Below are 24,456 nucleotides of genomic sequence, written 5' to 3' on the forward strand. Positions count from 1 at the left end.
ACACGCCAGGGTGTCCCTACCCCCCCGGCTTATTGCACCCCCCTCGGGGGGGTACCCGGTACCCCAGTTCCTCGCTCTCCTCGGTCATTTCCCCCGAGACTCCCCGGGGGTTGTCCAGCTGCGCTGGTCGGGGGTGCTGCTCCTCCCCCCCCCACCCCCGGGGACAGCGTCCGGTTTCCCTCCTGTCCCTGCTCGCCCCCCGGCCCCGGAGATGGGCTGGCCGTCGGGGAGTGCGCCAAGCTCCCGCCCCGCAAGAACAAAACAACCAACCCCCAAACCCCCCAAAATACCGGACTCTAAAACACAAAACCTGCTCAAACGATTAAAAAAAGGGGGGGGGGGGGGGGGGAGGAAAAAAAAAGCAAAACACCTAAAATGCAATAATGTGCAAAATGAGCCAAACAAAATACAGGAAAATACAAAACCACGCTAAAATGAAAGAAAAAACCTGCATCTAAACCCCCAACATAACCCCCGCTTAAGTACTGAACGGGGGTGCAGCCGGGAGCCGGACGGCAGCGGGCACGGCGGTGGGAACTCTCCTGGCGGAGCGGGGAAGGCAGCGCGATCCTGCTAGGCGCGGGGTGGGGTGGGCACCACTACCCGGGGCCTTTACCCGGGGCCTTTCCTCCCGTTCCTCGGCCGTGCCCCCCTCCTCAGCCCCACGAACTGCGAGTTAAGAGACAGCTTTGCGTCGTCTCCAGTGAAATCTGGCATTGGAGTTGAGGTTTCCTGAGTTTATCCTCTTGTCATAAATCATTACTATCTCCACCTTCTCCCCCACCGCCCCGTCGCCGTCCGCTCCCCCTCCCTTTCTCCCTTCCTCTCTCCCCCAACCTCCCCCCCCCCCCCCCCCTTTCCCCGTCCTTTTCTGCCCTCAAAATCCTTCCACCAAAACCTGATTCTGGAAAAACTCCAGCCCACATGAAGGGGGGGGGGACATCGGGATGGCGGAGGGGCGGGGGGAGGCTGCTTTTCCAGAGGGACCCGGTAACGAAACAGAGGGACTGCCGCAATGCCGACCCCTCCGGCGGGGACTCCTGCCCCTCTCGGGCGTGGCCGCCCCGCCGGGAGAAGGGGAAGCTGACACGCTCGGGCTCTCGCCCAGGTTGGGGAAGTACGGGAGACCGAAGGGAGCAGCCCGGGGCACCTGGGACTGGCCCGGTTGTCCGGTGCCCGCCGAGAGTCGGGAAAGAGGAAAGGGGCGGGAGGGATGCGGCGGCATCTTATCGCACACACATCCCCGACTTGCGTTTACCAAACAACCGCTTCCCGATCGCCTCTCTCCAGCCAACTTCGGGGCAGAGAGGGTTCCCCTGCACCCCGGAGTGCCGCACGATTAAACCCCTTCCCAGGGTTTACATTTCCAGTTTCTTTCTTTCTCGATTATTTATTTTACGCACTTCTTCGACATGAGGAGTCCATCCCCCTTCTCCCCTTTCCCTGGGTCTTGCGGGTCTTGTTTCTCAGCCGGATAGTGACTGCTCGTCCGTGGAGGTTGGTGCCGAGGCAGGAGTGGGGTGGGAGGGGGCGTTCTCCCCGTTCGCCCGCCCTAGCCCAGCAGCTGCTGGAAACGGATCGAGCATCCACATGTTCCTGATGCTCCGTCTTCCGACGCTTAAAGGTTCAGGAACCTCGCGGGGCATGTGCACAGCACGAAGCGCACTTTTCCGATGCCAAAATCATGGGAAGTTGTTTCCTGCAGAATGTGAGCGCATCGTGTTCGCAGTATAAAAGAAGTTGCGGATCCCGAAGTTTCCCAAACGCAGCGCCTGCTTTTGTTTGAACGTTTTTTTTTCTTTTTTATTTTTTGTTTATCTTATTTAAATGCACTTGTGCTCTGCACCGGGATGATACCGTGCCGCCCGGCAGCTAAAGGGGCAGCGCGGTTGCTGAAGGAGCGGGACGGAGCGGAGGGGTGAATCTCAGTGACTGCTCTGGCTCCATGTACTGGTCTGATACCGGGCCGTTTCCTCGCTGCCGCTCGGGGTCTGTACACCTTTCTGCCGGGAACTTGCTGGGCTCCGTAGGGATGTGTTAATTCTGCCCTTCGTCCCAAGCGGGCACGGGAAGCGCTCGGGCAAATCCTCGCACGCTGCCCCTGCTCCCCACACCTGAGCAGCTCCATGCGACCACAGCAGGCCCCCTTTTTACCCCTTCCAAAGGGGAAGTCTCAACAAAGCAGCCCTAAAAAAGCAGGTCTGCCGCGGGATACAGCGAGTGCCTCCGCCTGCCTCGGCGGGCTCCTGGCTGGGAGGGAGGGATGGGAGCGGCAGTGGCCGGCTCGGCACACACACACACACAAGTACATGTAGACACACAGAAACACACGGAGGCTTCTCGGCGCAGCCCGACCACAGTTTGCTCGCGGGCTGTCCCACACCCGCTCCCCAAAGAGCCGCCGGCGCCCTCCACTCTCCGCCGCCCGGCCCCCCCGCCCCGGGCGCGCTGTCAGTCACGGCGGCGGCTCCTTTCATCCTCGCCGTCCCCGCTCCTCCCCGACGGCGGAGGGAGGGCGTGAGCGATGCTGAAGTTGCGCCGCCACCGCCCCGCGCCCTACCGCTGCCCCCCCGTAGGGCGCCGTGCCCGCCGGCACCGGCAGCGGTACCATCTCCTCGCCGGGCCCTGAGCACGGAGGCTGCCGGCGGCGCGGAGGCGCCGCGGCGGCAACTTTTTTCCCTGCCCGGGGGCGTGGAGGGAAGCAGGGGGATCCTCGGCCACCCCCTCCATCCCTCCCTCATTGTTGCCCTCCCTTCCTCCCGGGACCGCTTCCTCGCCCCCGCTCCCCGCGGTGCCGCCGAGCCCAGCCGTGCCCGCTGCCGCGGGCGAAGCTGTGGACAAAGGCCCGCTGGGTACGCGCCGAGGGCAGCGCCGTCCCCCGGGGCGCCCCCTCCCCCTGCCCGTCCCCCCCAGCCATTTTAACTCGAACCCGCCCGGGTGGCGGCAACTTCACTCAGAGGCGAAACTCGGGAGGGCTGCGCTCCCCTCCACGTACCCTCACCCCCAGGGTGAGCCCGGGTCCCGGGGGTGGGGATGAGTGGGGGGACTGGGCTCCTGGGAGGCGGGTCCTGGCGCTGTCCCTGGGGGCGGGCAGGATACAAACGGGAGCATTTCGACCTATTCCGGCCGTGCGGCGCGGTGGGGTCAGGCTCCCCGCGGGGCCGGGGCCGTGCGGTAGTAGGGGTACCTCGGCCCCGAGGGGGCGCGCAGGCGGGCGGGGGTCTCCAGCTGCCGAGAGCAACCCCGAGGACTTCACGGGATTTTTCCTTCTTCTCTCCTCCTTCTTCTCCTCTCTCCTCCTTCTCCTCCTCCCTCCTCCTCCTCCTCCCCCCGCTGCTCCTCCCGCTCCCCTTCCCGCGGCGGGCCGGCGGCCGCAGCAGACGCCGCGCTGCCGTGAGGATGCCGCAGCTGCCGGGGGCAGGGGGCGGTGGGGGGGACCCGGAGCTCTGCGCCACCGACGAGATGATCCCCTTCAAGGACGAGGGGGATCCCCAGAAGGAGAAGATCTTCGCTGAGATCAGCCACCCGGAGGAGGAGGGCGACCTGGCCGACATCAAGTCGTCCCTCGTCAATGAGTCCGAGATCGCCCCCGGCGCCAACGGGCACGAGGTGCGCGGCCGCGGAGTCTCCGCGGGGCAGCTCGGAGCGGCCAAAGGGGGCACGGGATACTGTTGGGGTCCGGGCGCTGCCGCCGGGAGGGAGGGAGGTTCGGTGGGGCGTCAGGGAAACCCCTGTTTTCCGAATTTCCCCTAAATGAAAAACCTCATCCCGACTGAACTCCCTTTACCAAGGGGAAGCGGAGCGGGCTCCGCACTCCTCCGCTGGGCTGGAGGTGGGGGCGGCCCCCTCCGCGCTTTGGCCCGGGACGAGAAAGTTCCCGCGAGTCCCCCGACGTGCCGTGGTATGAAACCTCAAGCAGCCATGAAATTTCCTCGGTAAAATACGCGGGGTCGGAGCAGTAGCCGTAAACTCTTTGAAGGATTTGCATAAAACTGTTTGGGAAGAAATACCCGACGCTAAAACAACTTTAGGGCGAGCGGGGAACCTGCGAGGATTTTAAATTTTTTGTGTGCGTGTTTATTTTTTTGCTATTTTTTCCTTCTTTTTTTTTCTTCCCTAGAGATTTGGTAATGAGGGCAACCTGATTTTCATTATTATTTTTTGTATCTTTTTACCAATAGTGTTTTGGCCACCAAAGCTACAAATGCTTTCCAGAAATAAGCCTCTTTCGTTAAATGTAGGGGCGCTTCTGCTAGAAACGCATTGCAAAGCTCCGTAGTTATTGTCGTTGCCATAAAACGATCGTTTACACAAACGTTTCTGGTATAGTTGTCTTCCAGGCGACTTAAGACGGAAAAGAAAGATGCTTATCTCTTGTTCTTTTTTTCTCCTTCTACAAGAAGCTGTAGCGCTGTGGCAGATAGATGGGCATCCATACAATGACTTTTCTCCTTTTTCTCACTCTTTTCTTATGGTGGATTCCCTTCGGTCAGGTTTCCAGGCAGAATCAAGCGCCAGATTCCTACCATGATAAAGGCAGAGAGCACCCCGAGGAAGGTGAGAAGTGCATGGTCCTGTCTTGCAATATTGTCCCTCCTAGTCCCCCTGTGAAGCCTCCACATGGTCCACAAACTGGAGCAGGGTTTCTTTTGGGAAACATAAATTTAGTACCCTTTGGGGGAGAGGGATGCCAGGGTGCTTTCAAAGCACATTTAAAAAGGAAATCAATGTGCAGGACGTTTATCTTGAGTGACCAAATGGTATTTCAGTTGTTTAGAAACTGATAAGTAGGCCAAATGGATCTTTGCTGAAGAAATAACTATTTTTAGGATATCAGCTTAAACACATCTATCTCTTCACTCATACAGTGCAGCTGAGTTTTGTGTGTTCAGAAACTCAGTGCTTTTTCTCCATAGCCAAAGTCTGTGACTTAAATTTCCTCTTTCAAATCTAAGCATGAGCAGACCTCTTGCTTTTTTTAACATACCAGCTGGTTAATTTTGATTGAGGAGGACAGAGGAAATGACAGAGTTCGCTGTATATCACTTAGGAAGCTGGACACACGCACAAAGAACATGTGCTGTGAAAGATGGGAGATTATGTTTAAAATGAAATGCTTATCATCATGAACTAAACCAGATCATAAATTCCATATAAAGACAGGCACAGTTCAGTCTTGGTGCTTTCTGGGACTCTGTGGCAACCATAATCTGAATTGGTTTGTAAACAGCCTAAAAACAGTAATGCCCATGTTCGAAGCATCTTTGCAGTGAGGAGGAGGAGGTCAGCTTGGTATAATTTCCTTTTCAGCCTTGCATCCTCTTAAAACCTCACTTTCAAGTAGTAACACTGTCACCAGTCATGTAGGTGGGAGACCTGTTCACTCCTCTTTTCGGGACCTGGACTCAAATTCTTTATTTTCCTACAAAACAGCTGCCCTCACTTGGTTTCTCTCTTGTCTGTAATGCCATGTGTGTTCAACAGCCCACCCCCACCTCCCAAAATTGTTAGGGTCTCCTTCCAAGCCAGCCTCTGCCCTCTAATTGTTGCCTGTGAGCATGGCCAGAATGAATTGTTTGCTGCACGCAGTGGCTCAGCAAGAGAAGGAAATGATTATATCTAGTTATCACTGCCCTGTTCCTCCCTTTTCTAACAGTGATGCTGGAAACCGATACTGGCAATACTTTTGAATCCACAAATCTTAGAGGGTTGTATAAAATGGGGGGAAACTGCTACTTGAGAAATGTAATGTCATTGCTGATGTTTCTGCCTGGATTTGAACAGGGACTTACAAAATAAATCGGTTACTCTGAGGCTGTTCCGTATTTTAAGCATAAACTCCTCACTGAGAGTACTTGCTTCTTTAAGAATTAACTCTTCTTAAAAAATGTTATTACAAATCTCTGCATTTCCCTCTCTGTCAAAGGCAATTTCCATGAGTAAAGAAACATTTGCATGCAAAATATTTTTATGAATGCACAATACCTGTTTAAGTGCTCTAACTTACAAGAAATGCATATGTGGGCAATAATGTAATCATTGTTTGCTCTTCCATAGGAAAGCATCCAGACAGTGGCTTATACAGCAAGGGACCATCATACTCTGGTTATTCTGGGTATATCATGATGCCAAATATGAATAACGACCCATACATGCCTAATGGATCTCTGTCGCCACCCATTCCCAGAACAGTGAGTTATCTCTTCCAAAGACCGGTTTTGGCGAGCTGGGTTTCCTCCTGTTCAGCTTTCAGTGTGTGTTCATGCCGGGTTTTTTTTGAGTAGCTTCAGTTATGGTGAAGGTTGCACTTCTGCTCCTCAGAGCCTCCGTCCCCTGGAGTTTGAGAGCTCTTAGATGTGTTGGTCATGATTGCAGTGGAAAAGCTGAGATTAACGTCTGTGGTGTCTGACATCCTTTGAACAGGGCTGGGGGCTTTGAGGGGGGAGCCCTGGTTTACAACTGTAGGATAGTGTATGGCGGAATGATGTAAATGCCATCTTTGTAGTGACTGGGACAAATGTGAATTTTCTGGCTTTAACTCTTCGTTTGTTGGGGAAAATTGAGGGCTGGAAGCAGAACTGCTAAAGTTGCTTGTCAATAAGATGAAAAGATTGGATTTTTTTTTTTTTTCCCTTCAGATGTGGCATTGCTCTTTGTTGATTGATATTTATTTCTGCCATCAGTTGCTCTGCATGAGGGCTTTATGTATCTGGCAGCATTGCTTTGAAACACTCTCTGTATCTTCAGCCACAAATTGTGAAACACTCATTTAGGAATTAATATAAACTGTGCTGAAGTAGTTACAGCTTTCCCTTACATTATGGCAGGCACTGATTCTTCCAGGCTGGTCCCTCTGCTTCCATTGGTGTAGATGCACCTTCAATGGGTTTTAATGTAGTTTTAATTTTGAGTAGTCAATTCTCAGTTATTTTTGTAATCCTCTTGGTATACATATAGAGCGATGGGGAGGCAATGTTAAAACAAGCTGTGGAAATTATATTAGTAGAACCAGAGAGGAGCAGGAAACAAATCTGCTGCAGGCATCCTGCTGAAAAATCCCGCTGCAGTTGTATGTGCTGTGATATGGGAAGTTGTATGCTGTTACTTCCCTGTGGTAAAGCTGTGTTCTATGTTACTTGCTCTTAAATTTTCACTTGTCGGTCTCTGTCAAACAACTGGCATTATTTTGCTCATCCAGCGTTCTTGATTTTTCTTCAGGTTGTGACTTTTTCAAAAGCAAAAAAGAGGGGGCCTAATCTGTATTGGTAATTGACAGTAGCAAAGTGTGTTAAATTAGTGGATGTTTGGATTTGGAACGACAGGGCAGTTTGGCACTGGGAAGCACACGGATCTGTCCTCTTTATATGTTACCATTTGTGTTTGAAAGGTTTGCAAAACCTCATGCAGTATGTTGCTGTTCGTACCTGGGGCGGGGGGGGACGGGGGACGGGGGGGACAGGGTGGGTTGAGTTTAAATTACAGTTCAGAGGCCTACAGCCATTTAGGGTGAAGCATGATGACCACGGTCTGTTGGTATTTGTCATTGTAAATGCTGCTGTACAGAAAACTTCAGTTTGGATGTACTGTGGGGAAAAGCATGCAGCTTCAAGAGAGGGCACTGAAGCTGAGGGCTCAAACCTTCCCCTTAGAAGCCTGGGAAACTTCAGACCTTCTTTTACCCCTCTTTCCCACGTTACCTTCCTAAGAAAGTCCCTAGTACTGGTGCAAGGCTTTGAACAACAAAATCCAGTTTAATTCTTCACTGAGGATTTTCTCTGCGTATGCATGCCGTGGGGCTGCTGCTCTGCACTGGTTTGGCATCAACACCCCACAATATTGGCTTCTTGCGGGAGGCTGTCAGCTCAGGTACTTGAGGAACTGTCCTACATGTGTACGTTGGAGGGGAGGAGGGGGAAAACACATCTGCTTTCTAATTGTGAAGCTGCCTGCCGAACATCTGAGGGGCTAATTTAGTTCAGTGTTGCTCTTGCATGTTCGAGCAGCACCACTATTTTGGTAGAATAGTGCTGTTGCAGGGCTGCAATGTTGACATAAGCCTGGAGTTCATTCAGTTTAACCACAAGGCTACACGCTTGAGTTATTAAATAATTTTTTTGTTTAATTGAACTATAATCTTCGTTAGTCTCCTAGCTGACAGCTGGGTCTTAATGCGTGCGAGATCAAAACGCTGCATCCAGAAGATGACACGCTCACTCGTGGCCAACCATCGCTCCAGTGCCGCATGGTTCTGCCTGTTCACCTTCGTGAGGTCCCCACCACTGCCCCGCAGGTTTGCTGTTGCTGTCCTCTCATGGAGGATATGTCCGGGGCAAGGAGCAGCCGAGATCAGCAAGCGCTGGAGGTGGATGTGTCCCCTGGGGTGGCAGCCCCCGGCCATTTGTGCATGGAGCAGCCCTGCTGTGTGTACCTGTGCCCTGCCATTTACATGACAAAGCCGCTTCTTGTTGATGCATCTGTTGCCTGGAGGTGTTAGGCAGGATTAAAAAGCCGCCCTGGGGCGCTGAATCCTTTTTTCACCTTGGAAAGACCCTGCTGCTTGCAAACTGCCCAGGGGATGCATCCTTGGGGGACCAAGGCAGGGACCATCTATGACGGAGGCAGCCTTGGATCGCTATGCCATGGCAGAGAGAGCAAAACTGTCTTGGAATGGGAAAAAATTTACTTTCATCAGCATATGTAGGAAGAAAGAGATCTTTTATTAGAAAAAAGGCAAACACTTTGCATTGTTGCTTTGTAAAATTAAAAATAGAAGTCTGTAGTCAGCCACAATATGTCTAATAAGCTGTAAAAGCAGGAAATTGAAATGTAATTTCAGTGCAGCTTTTGGAGGGGAAAGGGTGTATGAGGAAGATTTTAAATCTTCCAAAATCTGCTGTTACTAGAGTGGTCTCATCTTCCCTATTCTCCTCCTCCTTTTTTTTTTTTATTTTTATTTTTTTCTTTCTTTCTCTTTAAAAAAAAAAAATCATTTTACTGGCAACCAATTTGCATTTTACAAGTTGTATTTGTAGGAGCAAGAGAGTGTTAATTACAAGTTCAGGTACAAGCCTTGCACCACAGTTTGTATTCTTATCAGATAGCTGGGTAGGTAGGAAAGCAAAGCAGTTGGTTTGGGTGGCTGCAGAAGAAGTGGCACGTGATGGTACTGAAACCACAGCAACACCTGGTAGATGTGCATCCAGTGTGCTTGAGATATCTTTTGGTGGTTGCTCAGCACTGTGGGAGTACTGAAGATGGGACACAGAGGCAGCTGCTTGTTTTCTAACGTGTGTGGGTTTTCTGATTTTTTTGTTCACAAGACTACCTTTGGGGTAGCAAACCTTTCTTGTCTGTGTGGTGGGAACCTGGGTACAAAGGAGGTGACTGAAGAAGAATCATTTCTCTGTGTCTTAAATTCATCCAGAAAATAATTTTGTCTTTGTTCCTCCCTCTTCCACAACGAATTAAACTTCCTGCGGGTAGATAGATAGAGGATTTCTGCAGCCTCCCTTTTGTCTGTTGTTCTGTGGTGTTGGGGTCTGGGTTTCTTTGCGGCTAAACTGTCTCTTTGTAGCAGCTGGAAGTGTTAAGTGGGTTGGAGGATACAATCTATAAACACCTTACAGCCACTTGCAAACCACAGCATATCCATTTGAAAATGATGGAGAATTCTGCTCAGAGAGTTTGAACGCAAGGAACAATGTTTATAAGCAGCAGGACCCCCTAGTTTTGGATATTCCTTCTGTGCTTCTGCATGGGGAGGGGTATGGAGATAGCTCCTGTCTTGAAGAGTCCCAGGAGAAACTGTGCAGATAATATGGATAGGAGGAGGGGTGAGGGTAGAAATAGCAGGAATGAGTAGCTACAGAGCCTCAGTAAGAGGGTTTTGTTTCCCTTGCTGTATCTTGCGGTCCCTCTGAAAGCAGACTGGTTCACTTGCTTGTGGGGAATTTTTGGGACCCCAAGGGGAGCTGCAGAAGGACATGAACCTGATTATTCATAATATTGTCTTTTCCTGAGAGTTCGCTTTTGATGACTGTGCAGTTGTAGGTGATTGCTGGGAGCTGTGGTCAGCTGAAAGCTCCCTGGCCAAATATGAAGTGGGCTTAGTAGCACAGATGTTGGAGCTCAGCTCCTGCTGCCGAATCACACATCAGAAGGCTTTGCGCTAATTCCCAAGTTGGCATCGGAGCAGGATGCTCCAAGGAAGGGCTGTAGGCAGCTGTGGTCCTGTTGCATGTCTCTTTCTTCCCCCTGCAACCCCAGACCTGTGCCTGAGGAAATGGGTTATACAGGCAGCCGAGGGTCTCGACAAGCCGAAGCTGCTCAGCCAGCACTGAAGCTCTTCTACTTCACCCTGCACAGCACGTCTTCTCTGTGAAGTTAAACCATGCTGATTAGTTCCTAAATCTTTCAAATCAGGTGCAGAGGAGCACAAAGCTTCCTGACTCTATGGAAGCAGAACTTGTTAGAGTTTATTTGGGTTTGCATGGGGAGGAATTTCAGCCCTATTTGCTGGAGGGCTCAGTGAGTCGCACCAGGGGAGAAGAGGAATCTGCGTAGTGCTAACAGAAGGGACCTTCACTGCTGCAAATGCGTCTGTCAGCTGCTCTGGCTCAAGCGTCACAGCTGATCAGCCTAATGTACAAGCCAGGTCTCTGTGAAACACAAACCCAAGCCATGAATGGTCGCAGACCAAGTTTTGGTGGTGCCTTCTTTCTCCCCCTTAGTGAAATTAATTCTCCATTTGGAAAATGGGGCCTATAAGTTGGCCTTTGTCTGAAGCTTGATCTGGTTGCTTTTGATAAGATGGCACCATCCAGGCAGAGTCTTACCAATGTCCATGTGGTCTTTGGGGATGTACTGGTGAAGAAAACAGCCTTTCTGCTCTTGCTGTCTTCTCCTTGTCAGGGTGAAACAATTAGCAAATCAACCAAATTGTGAATGGGCCTGTGGGGAAGGTTATCCTGAAGCCACACACATGCAGCAATTGTGTGTGTGTGGCTCCAGTGGAGGCATAATCAACCCCCCCACCCATTACAAATTGTCAAAGTTGGAGCTTTTGCATATCAGGATGTGTTGGTGCTTTTGTATGTCAATATGTGTGTATGTTTATGTCCTAAATCTCCTTTTTTCTATATATCTAGGAGGTAATTCAATATAAACTGTAAATGGCAGAGCTGCTGCTTACATGTTAAGGTGGTTTTAAAAGCAAAATTTCATTCCTCTTGTTTTGGTGCTGTGCCACCTCTTCTCCAGCTTAATCACAGCCCAGAAAAAATGTTAATAAGAATAGCTTGTTACTGACTGCAAGTGCCAGCGAGGATATGGCTCAAGAAGAAAGCCTAAAGCTTCACAGGTTCAGGCATCAAAAGAGGAAAAGACTTTTTCCAGATACTGGCAGTGCTGCATTGCTGCAGGCATTGTAAAGCCTGGGTACCCCAGGCCTGGCTCCTCCCGAGTACTTAACTTCTGTTTATAGTTAGGGAAAACTCCTCCTGATATGGGAAGGAAATAACCCACACAAAAGCATTTACTGCTGCTGTAATATTTCTGAAGTCCTATTAGAGAGAGGCATGTGCTTTGTTTGCTAGTAGTAAAATACTGTGTCTGGCAGGAGAAGGCAGATGAGCAAGAGTCTGCTTTAATACAGACACAGAATATTTTACAGCCTGAAGTCTGCATCAAATGGACTGCTGTGATGTCCTGTGCTGCTCTCAACATGGATGGACGCATGTCCTCATCTTGGAGGAGTCAGGTTGTCCTCTTGCAGTGCTGCTCCAGTTGTATGTAAATCACTCCCATTTAACCCAAACCACCCCCACCCCGGCTATCAAGCATTTATATCTAAGCTGGTTTTGGCTGAAGACTGTTCTCATCTGGCTGTTGGGTTTGGTCCCTTCTTGCAGGACGCCAGGGAAAAGGCAGGGCAGCTGCTTGGTGTGCTGCTGCTGCCCAGGCAGTTGGGGATTAGTGTCTCTATCACTCCGGCCCTTCATAAGTATTAGATTCACTTAAGAAAATTGCATTCAGAATAACTTAATCTAGCAACCCAACGGCTTCTATTTTGAGACTTGGATCTTGTGGATATGTTTATTTAGTTTGGGTTTCCCACTTCAAAGGAATCTGTCCTCTCAGCAAGAAAGTGATTGAGCACTTAAATAAAAATATATTCATTGAATCTTTGGGATTCAGCTAAAAGTGCAGTAGGGAGTTAACATGTACGCCAACTGTGCTAATCAGCCAGGGATTGCCTGTTCTCCCAAAGGGGAAGAAAAGTGATCTGAACTGCCAGAGGAGAAGTGGCATGCCTACCCCTGGCTTCTGGCAGTGGTACTGCTTACTGATGCTCCGGGTTGAGATGAAGGACCTAATATCTTTGTGATCTTCAAAGATACCAAATCTCTCCCCTAGAAGAACATTTTTATAGAGCTGAAAGGTCGACTTGACGTTTGTTTGTTTGCTTTAGGTGGCTGGGGGTATAGGTAAGGTTGAGGCATAAAATCAATAAGATGAGCTTAGTCAGCAAAAATTGCAAGTGTAAAGCTTCGAGGCTTTGATTGAATATTTATAAAATGGGCAGTTTAACTTAAAAACTATGTACTGTCGTCACCAGCTGTAACACATAAACCAGAGAATCACTTTGGTTAGGACTTATTAGGCAAGCTGGAGAGCAGCTAATTCCCAAAAGCATCTGCCTAACCAAGCGCTTTCAGTGCTCTAGCCCTGCACTTCAAACAGCGCCGCACAAGTCAGCAGGCAGGTCTGCTTCACCCAGGCCAGTGCACAGGGAGACGTCCCTTGGGAGCCTGTGATTGCATGCACGTGTTTGCCACAAAGTACCTTCTGAATGTGCTGGCACTTCGAATGAGCAGGGCTGTATGCGTGTGCAGTCGGTGAAGGAAGCTCAAGTTAAGGCTGCTTCCACAAAGAACAGAAGAAATTTGTTTGTAGACCCCTGTTTTTTCCTTCTCTTGCCTTCTGAGCAGGGAAGGTTTAAAGTAGGTTGAAGCAGGCTGCTGCTGCGCATCCAGCATAGTGCCAGGCACTGCACATGCTTGATGGCCCTGCTCTAAGAAGCCTGCAACCGTGACTCACGGGAGCTACAACAAACCCTGTGGTGTCAGTATGGGGCGTGAGGTTTCACAGAGTTGAAAGGCGTGATACTGATACCAATGGTAGCTCAGCTTCCCCCTTACCTGGTTTGAGCAGAGTTCTGGATGGGGGTGCAGGTGTTATCCAAAGAAAGGTAGTCTGGAGATGGTCTGATTCGTCATGTACAAAACCAGGAAACATTTGTCAAAAAACAGGGAAAGGGAACATGAGGATTTTGTTGGCTCACAGGTGGAGGATGATGAGCTCTAAAAAGCTATCCCTGTAGGACCTGTATTTCTGGGTCAGGGTCCTAGTGACACTGGCTGCTCAGAGGCAGTCTCAGTAACTGGTCTCCTAGCTATGCTGTAAGGCTCTATTTCATCAATTTTCTGCCTCTTTCTGTATTTCAGAACTGCCTCAGAGATTTATCTTTGTGACCGTCTGTTTCTCTCCACAGTCTTGGCATATCTTTCTGCCTTGATCTTTCTTTATCCCTCCCAAATCTTGCATTGGCAAGCTTTGTGTAGCATGAAAAAAGTACAATATGGAGGTGACGATTAAAGGTGTCAACACTTGTCAAATGCAGTCGGCACTTGGGGAGAAGGCCTTTTCCCTGCCGATGTGCTAAAATGCTGATAAATTGTGTCCAGCGATGCAAATGTGTTTGTTTTGTTAAAATACCACAATCCAGTGTCTGTTTAGGGTCTCTAGTTTCTGAAGTTTGACTGGTGCTGTATCAGGTTTAGGAAGCTGCAGTTACAAGTGGTAATTGTGTTTTTGGTTGCGCTCTATCCCCTACACCCAGTCCCATACTGCTTTCATTGCAGTTTCGTGCAACTCCCGTGTACCCCCATGGTGAGCAAGGTTCCCACCACTGACCCGTGTTACATCCCACACAGCCGTGCCACAAAACCGGCACCACAGCACGTCTTCCCACCAAGCGGCTTCCCAGATTCATTTTTATGATGTGACTTCCTTCTCACATCCATGCCCTCTCCTCAATTTGGGGTTTGTGGTAGCTTGCTTCACTGTGTGGCACTCCTCATGACCTGGTTGGCAGCATTTCTGTTTCTTAAACTAAAGAAACGCTTCTTTCTTCTGTTGTCAACAGAAAAGTTGAGGTGAAGCAGGAGAATAGCCAGGCCTGACACAGTGCAGAGACCCCTCCAAATTGAGGGAAACTCTGATTTCTCCCGTCAACACCTGCACATGAATTAGCCCCTGCGAAGAATAAAGATGGTCCCACAGTTCACGTACAGGTCCTCCTATATGCAAACACACATGCGGGTTCAGCCTCTTGAGGAGGTATTTTGTGAGCACGGCAGGAGTGAGCAGGTGGGTGACGGTCAGGTGTGAGAGCCTGGGGTGGTGGGGCAGGCTGCAGCATGCAGCATCCCCTCCAGGCTCCTGGGGATCCACACAGAGAGGAAAAGTGAGCTCACGGAGCTGGCGCTGTGAGAGCTTTTGAGAATATTGAGGAAATAAGCCGTATATCGAACGTACTAAAATGCATTTTGAAAAACACAGGCAATTAAAATAATTTACCCTGAAGAATGCCCCTAAAGCTTTTTGTCTCGCTGCCTTCTGACACGAGCAGGCTGGGTTGTGTTTGCGTCTGCTCTTCACTGCCTGATTTCCTCCTGCACACAACTGAAGTTCAGCTTAAAAAATAAGTTTGAGCTGAGCATGTTGGATTTGGAAAATTTGTTACTCAAAACCTTCTCTCTCACACCTTATGTCTTAAATACCCCTGGTATAGGGAGGAAACGAAGCTGTGCCGGGTTTAAAGGAGAAAAAAGAAATAAAACTTTAAAAAGCTTAGCTCTTACGTATGAGGATTTTCCTGGTTTTGTTGAGACTTTTTTCCCTTTTTCAGTTATTTTGGGGATATTTCTAAGATAATAGTGCAGAGATCCTGGTTTAGATTTAAATCTTCAGAGGGAAAACTCGGAATAGGAGAACCGCCAAAAAAAATGCTGATTTATGAGGCTTTCCCCAGACAGTTTGACAGCACTATTGCAAACACGCTTGGTTGTTTTTTTTTTAACTGGCAACTACTAAGCTTCTTATTTGGGTGACCTGTAAAAGATGACTTCATACTTTGTAATAAGGAAATATTAAGAGACTCCAGGAGAGCTGCTCAAAATGCTGTTTTGCTTGAAACTTTTTAATTCAAGGGCCCTCCCAAAACAACTTGTGCAGAAAGCTTTCCCTCTTTCTTTGAAACTTTTAAGTTCTCTTTCTTTGCAGGGATATGTGTGTAAATGAGAATATTACAGGCTAATGGGGCAGAACAATAAATACCCAGTTGGGAAATGTGGTTTAGGCAAAGCTGGTTCAGAAACCCCTGTGTCCTGGGCACAGGCAGACGTTTAGGTAGAGGGACATTTCAGACAGGAGTTTTGTGGAGCTTGTCTTCCAGCTCTGTCTCCGGGACTGCAAGTAAATACATTCAGTTAATGCTCACTGCAGTCATGCACACTGTACAAAAAATGCCCTCCTCCATTAAATAAATCTTACTGGCCAACATATACTGGACAAAGCATTTTCTCAGGTTGAGTCAGCAGAAGAGTCTATGAGTGGGTCTTGCATTTCCCTTCTGGAGGCAACGTTCCACAGCCCAGAAGCCTGTAGCTCTGCAAGTCGGCCGTGGGCTGATGTTGGCCTTTCATGCCTGATCTGCATCCCCTCTCCCCTGCTGGGCTCAGTGTGCTCTCCAGGGAGGGGGATGGCTGGTTAAGAGGCTGGCTGAGATTTGAGCCTAGGGGGTTAAGCCTGGACTGGGAGTGATGCCTATAGTAATGCAAGTGCTGCTGGTAGGTTATAGCTGTTTCGGGGGTGGAGCAAAAGTTTGTGCCTGTGCAATTAAGCATGAAATAGGTAAATTCTGTGTATAATTGCCCAACGTAGAGTCTAGGGTGAGGACGTGACCCGTGGAAATTGCAGCGCGCCAGTGCCTGCCAGCAGATTCCCAGGAGGTATCCCTGGCGCCCATGCTGGCATGGAGGAGGGGGGTCATGTCTTCTGCCTCCCCCCCACCCTGCTGCCAAAAGCAGACACAGTCTGGGAGCAAGCTTCTGCAAACGAGGACCCAAAAAAGCAAAATTTGCTCAGAGACTTAGAGGAAGGTGTTCGCTTCAGGAACCTCCCTGAAAGACAGCTTGCTTATAAAGATCTGCTTCTTGGGTTGTTTTTGTTTTGTTGTGTTTTTTCATGAAAACAAACGAAGTCTGAGAAAGTAAAAACTGGGATGGGCATGGAGAGAGGGAATGAGAGGATTAAAACCAGTGCAGATAAGAAAGTTGGCTGTCGATGTTTCATACCCAGCCCTTCAGTTAACGACCAAACAATCCTACTGAAGTTTCCAAATAAAAGCGAGGAGGGGCTTAAGAAAAATAACTTTAAAACTTTTTGTCAAAAAGCAGACTTGTCTTTCCTCATTTTGCCTCCCTGCCATCGCAGCAGCACCCCTATCTCCTGCTGTTTTCTGTTTGCTCTTTCCCCGCAGAGGGAACAGGCTGCTTGTTCTGAGCATCATTATTTGCACCCCCTACTTTTGTCTCCGTCCATCCCTCAAAATTGAATGCAAACACAGATAACAGGCATGGTGTGCTCTGTCTCCCAAGAAGCTGCTGTTTCTTTGTTGCTCTTGCACAAGATGGGCTGGGGACAGCCGACCAGGGCTTATCAGTGGCCTCCCCATGTCACTAGAGTGGTAGGACTTTTGTTGTTTACCAGGGCTGGGAGGACCTTGCTCAGCTGCTTCTCAGGGACAGCATCGTGGTAGCAATAGCATCTGTCTTCCTCTCCACCCATGGTGGGCGTCCACTGTGGCCTTTGTCATGTCCGTGCCCTGTGCCTCAGTAGCCTCTGGTGGGCAGTTTGCAATGAGGTGCCGATTGGTTTGAAGCTGGAGGCTTTCAACTTCTTCCTGGGCCTCCTGAAATACCTGCCACATTAATGTGTGCCCAGGCTGTGCTCACTGGAGCACAGCTCTCAGCTTTCTATTTGTGCATCACCTCCCTGGAGTTTCCTGGGTCATCCGTGGTGTTTTCTCTTTTCTTCACAGCTCTGTAGCTGCAGCCTATACATGGTGGCCACATCTGGCAGCTGTACCTTCTCCAGCAGCACCGCCAAACCTAAAACTCAGTTTGCTGCAGACATGCAGGTCGTCACTTTGAAGGGATCAGGATTTAAGGAACTGGCAGGATTCATTGTCAGGTCCCCCAGCTCTCCCTGTCATGGTCACCAAAACATTGCTGTGTGAAGTTGTGCCTCTGCTTGGGCATGGAGAGCTGCCCATATAGTCTATATGGTGGGCTGCACAGGATAAAAGCCTGGCTGACAGCCTTCACGTGCCTCTTTTGGACTAAATGGTGTCTCTTAAATTTCAGTGAATAGCTGCAAAAAAGTCGCAAGCTTTCAAGCAAAAGTATCAAGTAGCAAGTGAATCCTCTGCAAATGAACGTAAGAGTCCCTGGAAGGGAAAATAAGCAGTAATTACAGTAAAACATACTTTTTCATCACAGTAATGGCTTGATACTGAAAGGCAGGGTTGCAGCATCATATAAAAGTAACTTCTCTGCTGGCGAGTGTTTTGGAGACCTTTGCAATGCTACGCATGTTGCTTGCTCAGTCTCTGGAGGCTGGCATTCATTTCCAGATACTTGAGACTCCTTGTGGGATAGGCAGAAGTCGAATTAGCTGCCCTGCCAACATGGCAGCCAATACCTCTGTTTACAGTGATTGCTCCAGCTCTCTGTATCTTGCTGCTTTCCTCAGTGCTGCTTTTTGAGCATCCCTCTGGTTATCAGAGTGGACAGCAGAGCCACAAAGAATTAGTCCTGATTTAAGAAAGAAGGCTGTGCAGAAGAAGCAGTAAATTTGCTGGGAATGGCAGAAGAGCAGGGGGGAGGAGGAGGGAGAAACACCAAATCTTGGATTAACACAGAAGTCTTAATGCTACTGAAAAAACTATAAGTTTTTACAAAAGCTCTTGGTGAAGAGCTTGCTGTGTTTGGCTCTAGTTTCAGCCTCAGTGTGGTTAGTGTGTGTTTAGGAACAGTCAAAGTAAAAATGAGACATTTTCCCAGCCTTGAAATGACAGGGGCATAAGCTCTGGGTCCATAGGGAAGGAAGGCAGATCCCTTTGCTGTTGTCTTTAAGTTGGATTTTTAATGACTACAGGGAAAAAGGAATGTTAAAACAGCAGAAGAAAAATGATACTGCTAAGAGGAAATTATTTTTATTGCTAATACATGGGTGCTCATAATGTTTAATTCTTTACAGCTTATGCTTTATTTGCACATTTTTCCTTTCTCACCACTCCGTGTGCTGTAGTGGCAGCTGCCATATTTCAAAATTACTGCTCTTAAAAGCTCCTATTCAGTGGTTTTAGCATGAATAAAAATACTTGTTGAAGTAGCAGTGGTGCTCAGACTGGTCAGCGTACGGGCACGGAGTGGTTCTGCTACTGCACTCTCACGGGCTCCCGCCTTTTTGCAACCTCCTTATCCCCTTCCTTTCCACTGATAAGTTTTAAAAGTTCCCTGGAAGTATTTTTTCAAGGCATTACTTTTAATCAAAGCTCAGGACTGTCTTTCTTGATAGAGATTTACTTTTTTTTTCACTAGCGAAGCCAGATGAGGAGAGAGGAGGAGCGTGGGAGCATTTGATGCCCCTGAAAACAATATTGTGGTAAGAGTAGTTTTAAGGCAGCCTAAGAGTTGTTTGTATAACTGAAGGAGAAGGGAGTCTTAGAGGAAGCTTTTTTGTATTTTACATTTTTAGAGCATTATTTATCTTTGTAGATAACTAATGGGGATTTAGTGTTCCTTTGTCGTATGTTTGGTTTAGGGTAAGTGAACGGCTGTCAGTTTGCTACAAGGAGCTGCAGAGGGGAGGCAATAGCCTGGGCATCTGCACTATTTTGCCTTGCATCAGGTGCTAAAAGTCACTAAACCTACCGTGAGTCACAATATTTTTTCCCAATTTGACTCGCTTGCTCAATCGTATTTTTACTTCAGCCTTTAGGCTTGAAAAAGCATGTGCATAATCAGTTCATTTTGTGTGGTCTAGGCTATAAAAATGCCCCCTCTGTTCTTTCCATATGAAAAACGTGTTTTTAATTTCTGGGAACTTATATAATTTTCTGTGCTTTCTTTTGTATCTCAGATTAAAAACAAATGCTCCCTTCCCCTAACTTTGCATGTTCCAATTACAGAGTTGTGAAAATAAGTCATCCTTCAGCTTTTGTTACTTTAAAACAGCTATCGGTGATGTCAGAGTCAATACTAAAAGCATTAAGAATGCTGGCAGAATGTAATGCAGCTGCAATCCAACATGATGTTGGAAATGGGGTTGAGAGCATAAAGGCTTTCCATATTCCCAGGGCGCACAACTGCTCGCGGCCTTGGCTTTGATCTCTTCAAAGGCTGCTGCCTCCTCCTAGATGGAGAGACTTGGCTGCCACTCGCTCGCATTGAAAAAAGGCAGAGGTCTCTATTCAGGCAGAAATCAATCACTGTGCAGAAACAATTATGTGTAATTCAACCATCATGAAAACAGGGCGAGATTATGGGTTTGTTACCTGAGTGACTGCGTGGAGATGGGGAGCAGCGGACGCAGGAGTCCTGCTGACATGCCACATCTTGATGACAATTATAGACACATGAATGATGTGGCGGGCGGGGGCGGCGAGATGACAAATGCTGGTCACGCTGTCCAGCAGAGCAGAAAATGAGGTTACAATTGGGAGATAATGTTTGCATATGTAACCATATTTCAGCAAGCTGGGCAACTTCAGGGAATAGCGGAGATGGGCGATCGTAAACAAAGTCGGTGTGTGCCATGGCTATCAGCTTTCTACCATACAGAAACATATATGTGCGGTGAGAAACCTGGGTGCTGCATCCTGCAGGGAAGCTTCTTTAAAACAGCCTAGTGGCATTTTTTTTAGGAGGTGGAGGGGAGAATGGCCTAGGAAAAGGAGATATCTCCTGAGTTTGCCGCTCAGAAGGCGGAGAAAGCAAACAAATATCCTTCTCTACCCCTCTATGTCTCAGGACAGGGTGATATTAACACGGCAGTGAGAGATGTCTGTTTACAAACTACACTGAGGAGTGCATCTCGTGTCTCCTGTCTTCCCCTCCCAGCGGGGATTTAGGCTAGCCTTGTGGTAGTGCATCTCTGAGCAAGAACATTTTTAGATTTGCATGGTAACATTTTGGCTGCAGCAGGCTGTCGGTAGCGTGACGTGATGCTCAAAATATCTTCTGATGTATAATGGCCTCCTTTAATTAGGAACCTTTTTTTTCTTCCCCTGAGTAGTAAGCAATAGCTGACTGTCTTTAAAAAGAGAACTGGCATGTGTAGTATCTGCCATGAGAATATTTATTTAAAGTATTATTGCCTATAAAGTCTTAAAATAGTTTTCCTCCCAAAAAGGCAAAATAAAACACAGATGACTGATTATAAAATGGTATCCCCGCTCAGTTTGGTACACAGGATGAGCTTTACCTTTTATACTGCTCAGGCTTAGACATCAGAGGCGCAAGAAGCTGCTTTGAGTTACAGATCTTCAAACAATAAGTCAAAACAAAAAATCAATCCCTCCAGTCCCTGGGTGCAGTTAGCTAAAGATAAAAGAGAAAAATAAAGTTATGCTAAAGCAGATAGAGTAAAGGAACAGATATGCCAAGGAAATGCAGAGGACAAGTGCAGAGTTGAAGTGGGCCTAGTGTGAGCCAACATCAATGAATTCTTGTCTTATCAAAAACTTTTAGGGTTGCCAATTCTTTTCAAACTGGATCCACTCTGCTCTGGGGCTGCCTGAAGCGCTGTCTTCAATAAAAGTTGCTTCTCCCCACCTTTCACATACCTCCCTCTCACTCCTAAGTGTAATCACACACAGGGATTAGGCTGCACCTCACTCAAGGTATGGAACTTCACTGCAAACTTCAACAGCAAATTAAGGACTCTGATAATCCCTTATTATTACAAATATGAAGTGAGGTTTCTTTTTAAGCATTTGGTGAAAGATGTGTAATCTCCAAAAGAGTAAAACCGTTTCCTTCTGGGGATATTTTCTCCCCTCCCTCTGCCTCCCAGTAAATTTGAATTGCAAAGGAATTTTTTAATAGATTTTTTTTAATTAGATTTTTTTCCACTCTTTTTTTGCAGCTGATTCATGAAATTTTTAATGCCAGTTAACTGTCTTGATTGAGTCAAGTACATGGCTTAAGCCTTAACTGTAAAGAAGAGAGCACCATGCCCCAAAATTGTGATATGAAAGCTAAAACCCCTCTGTGTGCCTCTCCATGACTGACATCTCAGGGTATAGTGAAACCAAAAAAAAAGGATTCTTTGGAAAGAGGTCTGTTGGCTTTGAGCTGTTTCTGTTGCATCTTTAAAGGTGTTTATAATACGGGCCAGCGTGCACATTCAAGTCCCATCGGGAGGAGCTCAAGGCATCTGTTGGCATCCCTGTCTCAGGATGGCTGATGCTGGTACCTGCCCATAGGCACATGAGGGGCAGACAGGAGCAGGTAATGCTTCAGGTAGTAGCTACTCAACAGCAGAAAACAAATTTATCCAACCACAAGTGATTTATAGACAAAGATTATATGTTGGGTGCAAAAATACCTGGAATGCACTAATATTCAAAGGATTTGGGAAAGCCTAGTTGATGCACAACTTCAGCCCAATAGCTGATGTTTCAAGGGCCTGTTTGCCATCTGCAGTGCATTATAATATTAATTTCATAGGTGGGACAACTGAGCAGAAGAGGAAGAATAAAGGATTCAAGATATGCAGATGCAAGTAAGGCAAAAGTATTGGTGTTAGGTCTTGCTTTTCACTGGGAATTTGAGGATATGATTTTAGACAGCTGCCTGGTAACCTGGGGCTGGCTTTCTCAGTTCAGGCTGCTAAATTGCTGCTTTCACTGCTTTGAAAAAAACCAGAAATGACACTTTTCTGTGTAAACAGCTGCATGAGCTGCTGCAGAGGTGTTTATAGGTTTATGAACTGAATGGGAAAAGGGTGAGTGAGTATAGATGTTACTATGAGATATGGTATGGAAGATGTGGGCCACCGCGTGAAAAAGTGGTGTCTCCAGTTCTCTCAGTCAGGCAGAAGTTCCAGTAGGTAACACAGTCCTTCCTCTACTCAGAAGAACTGCTCAGCCAGTTATCGCCTTAAAAAAACCCCACACAAAAACATAAAAATCTGCAGCTTGATAATTATTCCCATTCATCTCTGTGTAGATTGCATCTTAAAGATAATATTTTTTTAATTGCTTTAATAGTTCTCCTTATGGTTGTCTTCTTTGAAGTGAAGAGCAGCATGGCAGGATACCTCTCGTAAGGAGCGGCTGCACGAGGAGCTGAGCTGGAGCTGGAGGCTACCCAGATACAGCTGACTGATGCAGCGCCACTTTCATCCTTTAACAGTTTTAGTTTTCTCCAGTCCAGCTGCAGGTGGAGTCTTGTCAGCAGTAGTTGTCAGTCTCTTGAAAGAAACATCTTATGTTTTGCAGAGGCCAAACCAGGTCCCAGACGTGGTACTCAAAGCATTGGGTGAGGGATGTGCTGCTTACTGATCATAGAATCATAGAACGGTTTGGGTTGGAAGGGACCTTCAAGGGTCATCTAGTCCAGCTTCCCTGCAATGAGCAGGGACATATTAACTTGATCAGGTTGCCCAGAACCACATCTGGCTTGGCCTTGAATGTCCCCAGGGATGATGCATCCATGACCTCTCTGGGCAACCTGTGCCAGTGTGTTACTACCCATGTAAGGAATTTTTTCCTCATGTCCAGCCTGAATCTCACCTCTTTTAGTTTAAAACCATTATCCCTCATTCTGTCACAACAGGCCCTGCTAAAAAGTCACTCCCCATCTTATTGGCCTGTTTGAAGAATGGAAGGACTGCAATAAGGTCTCCCCAGAGTCTTCTCCAGACTAAACAACCCCAACTCTTTCAGCCTTTCCTCATAGGAGAGGTGTTCCATCCCTCTGACCATTTTTGTGACCCTCCTCTGGACCCTTTCCAACACGTCCAGATCTTTTCTGTACACAGTCTGTACAACTGGACACAGATGCCGATGGCTGGTGTGGTTTTGCAAAAGTCAGTGGGAAGAAGACCAGTAGTCCTTGGGACATCTAATTCAGAGCAAAGATTACTTCAAAATAATAAATCCTGCCCAGAGAAGAGGTGCATGCAAGACATGTGGTATGCTGAGATGTTTTCTGTACTTCCTGAAGCATGCTAAGATCAAGCTGCAAAATGTATTGATTTGAATCAGAGGTGAATGGGAGCTGCAGTGCTCTGCCCGGCCGCTCTGCCCCTCCTGCCCTCGGAAAGCAAGCCTTCACCTACTAGCTTTGGGAAGCATCAGCCATCTCTCTTTCCCATTTCAAATAAGTTGCTTAAAGTATTGGAGATAAATGTGTTGACTAGGCCTGGTTCCTCTCAGCATGGGGCTTTTCTTCCTTTGTCTTTTTTGATCTGGCCTAGCTGATCATCCTAGCAATAGAAGCTAATTGATTTAGCCTGTGTCAACTCACTGCAGCACAGACTCTGCTGTTTCAGCCCTCTCAGTACAGCATGCAGGGAATTGAACCAGTAGCCAAGCGCTGTGTCAGGCTGGGATGAAGCAAGGGCTAAATGCAGAGCAAGGGCATGGCATGTGTGGTGAGGGGCTGGTGCACCCATCCTGTGGCCTCGGGGGATCCCTTGGGAAACTGGAGCTTGCAGGATGGTGGGGTGGATGCGAATTCTCAAAGCTGGCCTACTTGGCCTCTAAAGTAAACACCAATTTGCGGTCTCTTAGTAGGGAGGGAGCAGTCCAATAACGCCAGGATAACTTTCTTGCCAGCAATGCTTGTTATTGAGAGCAGCATTTAACTTTGTCTAATTGGGACACTCGGGTTTCAACAGCTGGCTTACAAAAAGGGCAGACAACCTGAATGTGCCAAATGATTTGTCAGATGCCCGTGATACAGGATTTGACAACCTGAATGTACCAAATGATTTGTAAGATGTCCCTGATACGTAGCCCAGATACCCAGGCTGTGGGTATCCTGTGGGTGGCACAGTCTCTGAGAGCTGCTTATTGGTGTAAGCAGGTACTTGTGGTAGAGAGGTGGGCAAAGCCCGGCCTGTGATGGGCGTGGGAGCATCACCGGCACATGGGGAAAGGCTCAGAAATGTGAAGCCGGTTGCAGCTGCAGGAGCAAGGAGTGACCACCCTGACCTCCTGTTGGGCATGTTTCTGCCCTGAGGTCACTCCAGCAGCAAGGAGCCCCCTGTGGATGGGCCGCTCAAAGGTCTGCCCTGTTCAACTTCTGTCCCGGTGGA

The 24,456-nt window shown here is 48.1% G+C and overlaps 1 protein-coding gene across 5 annotated transcripts in view; it reads left to right on the top strand.

Moving 5' to 3' along the window:
• Positions 1-2,478: 2,478 nt before the first annotated feature.
• The window catches only part of LEF1 (lymphoid enhancer binding factor 1), a 69,774-nt gene continuing 47,796 nt past the window's right edge, over positions 2,479-24,456 (top strand). For 2 of the 5 annotated variants that reach the window (XM_057404565.1, XM_057404567.1), the window contains exons 1-3: positions 3,027-3,609; positions 4,494-4,557; positions 6,058-6,191. In XM_057404565.1, the coding sequence (XP_057260548.1) occupies positions 3,034-3,609; positions 4,494-4,557; positions 6,058-6,191 (774 nt within the window). In that variant the 5' untranslated portion in view covers positions 3,027-3,033. Of the gene's footprint in view, positions 2,605-3,026; positions 3,610-4,493; positions 4,558-6,057; positions 6,192-24,456 lie in introns of those variants that run through there. The other 3 variants (XM_057404564.1, XM_057404566.1, XM_057404568.1) reach the window with 2 other exon arrangements.

Source organism: Pezoporus wallicus, unplaced genomic scaffold (genome assembly GCF_028554395.1).
Source record: "Pezoporus wallicus isolate ANWC-B61680 ecotype Strahan unplaced genomic scaffold, APGP_CSIRO_Pwel_v1 contig_1583, whole genome shotgun sequence".
Lineage (NCBI taxonomy): Eukaryota > Metazoa > Chordata > Aves > Psittaciformes > Psittacidae > Pezoporus > Pezoporus wallicus.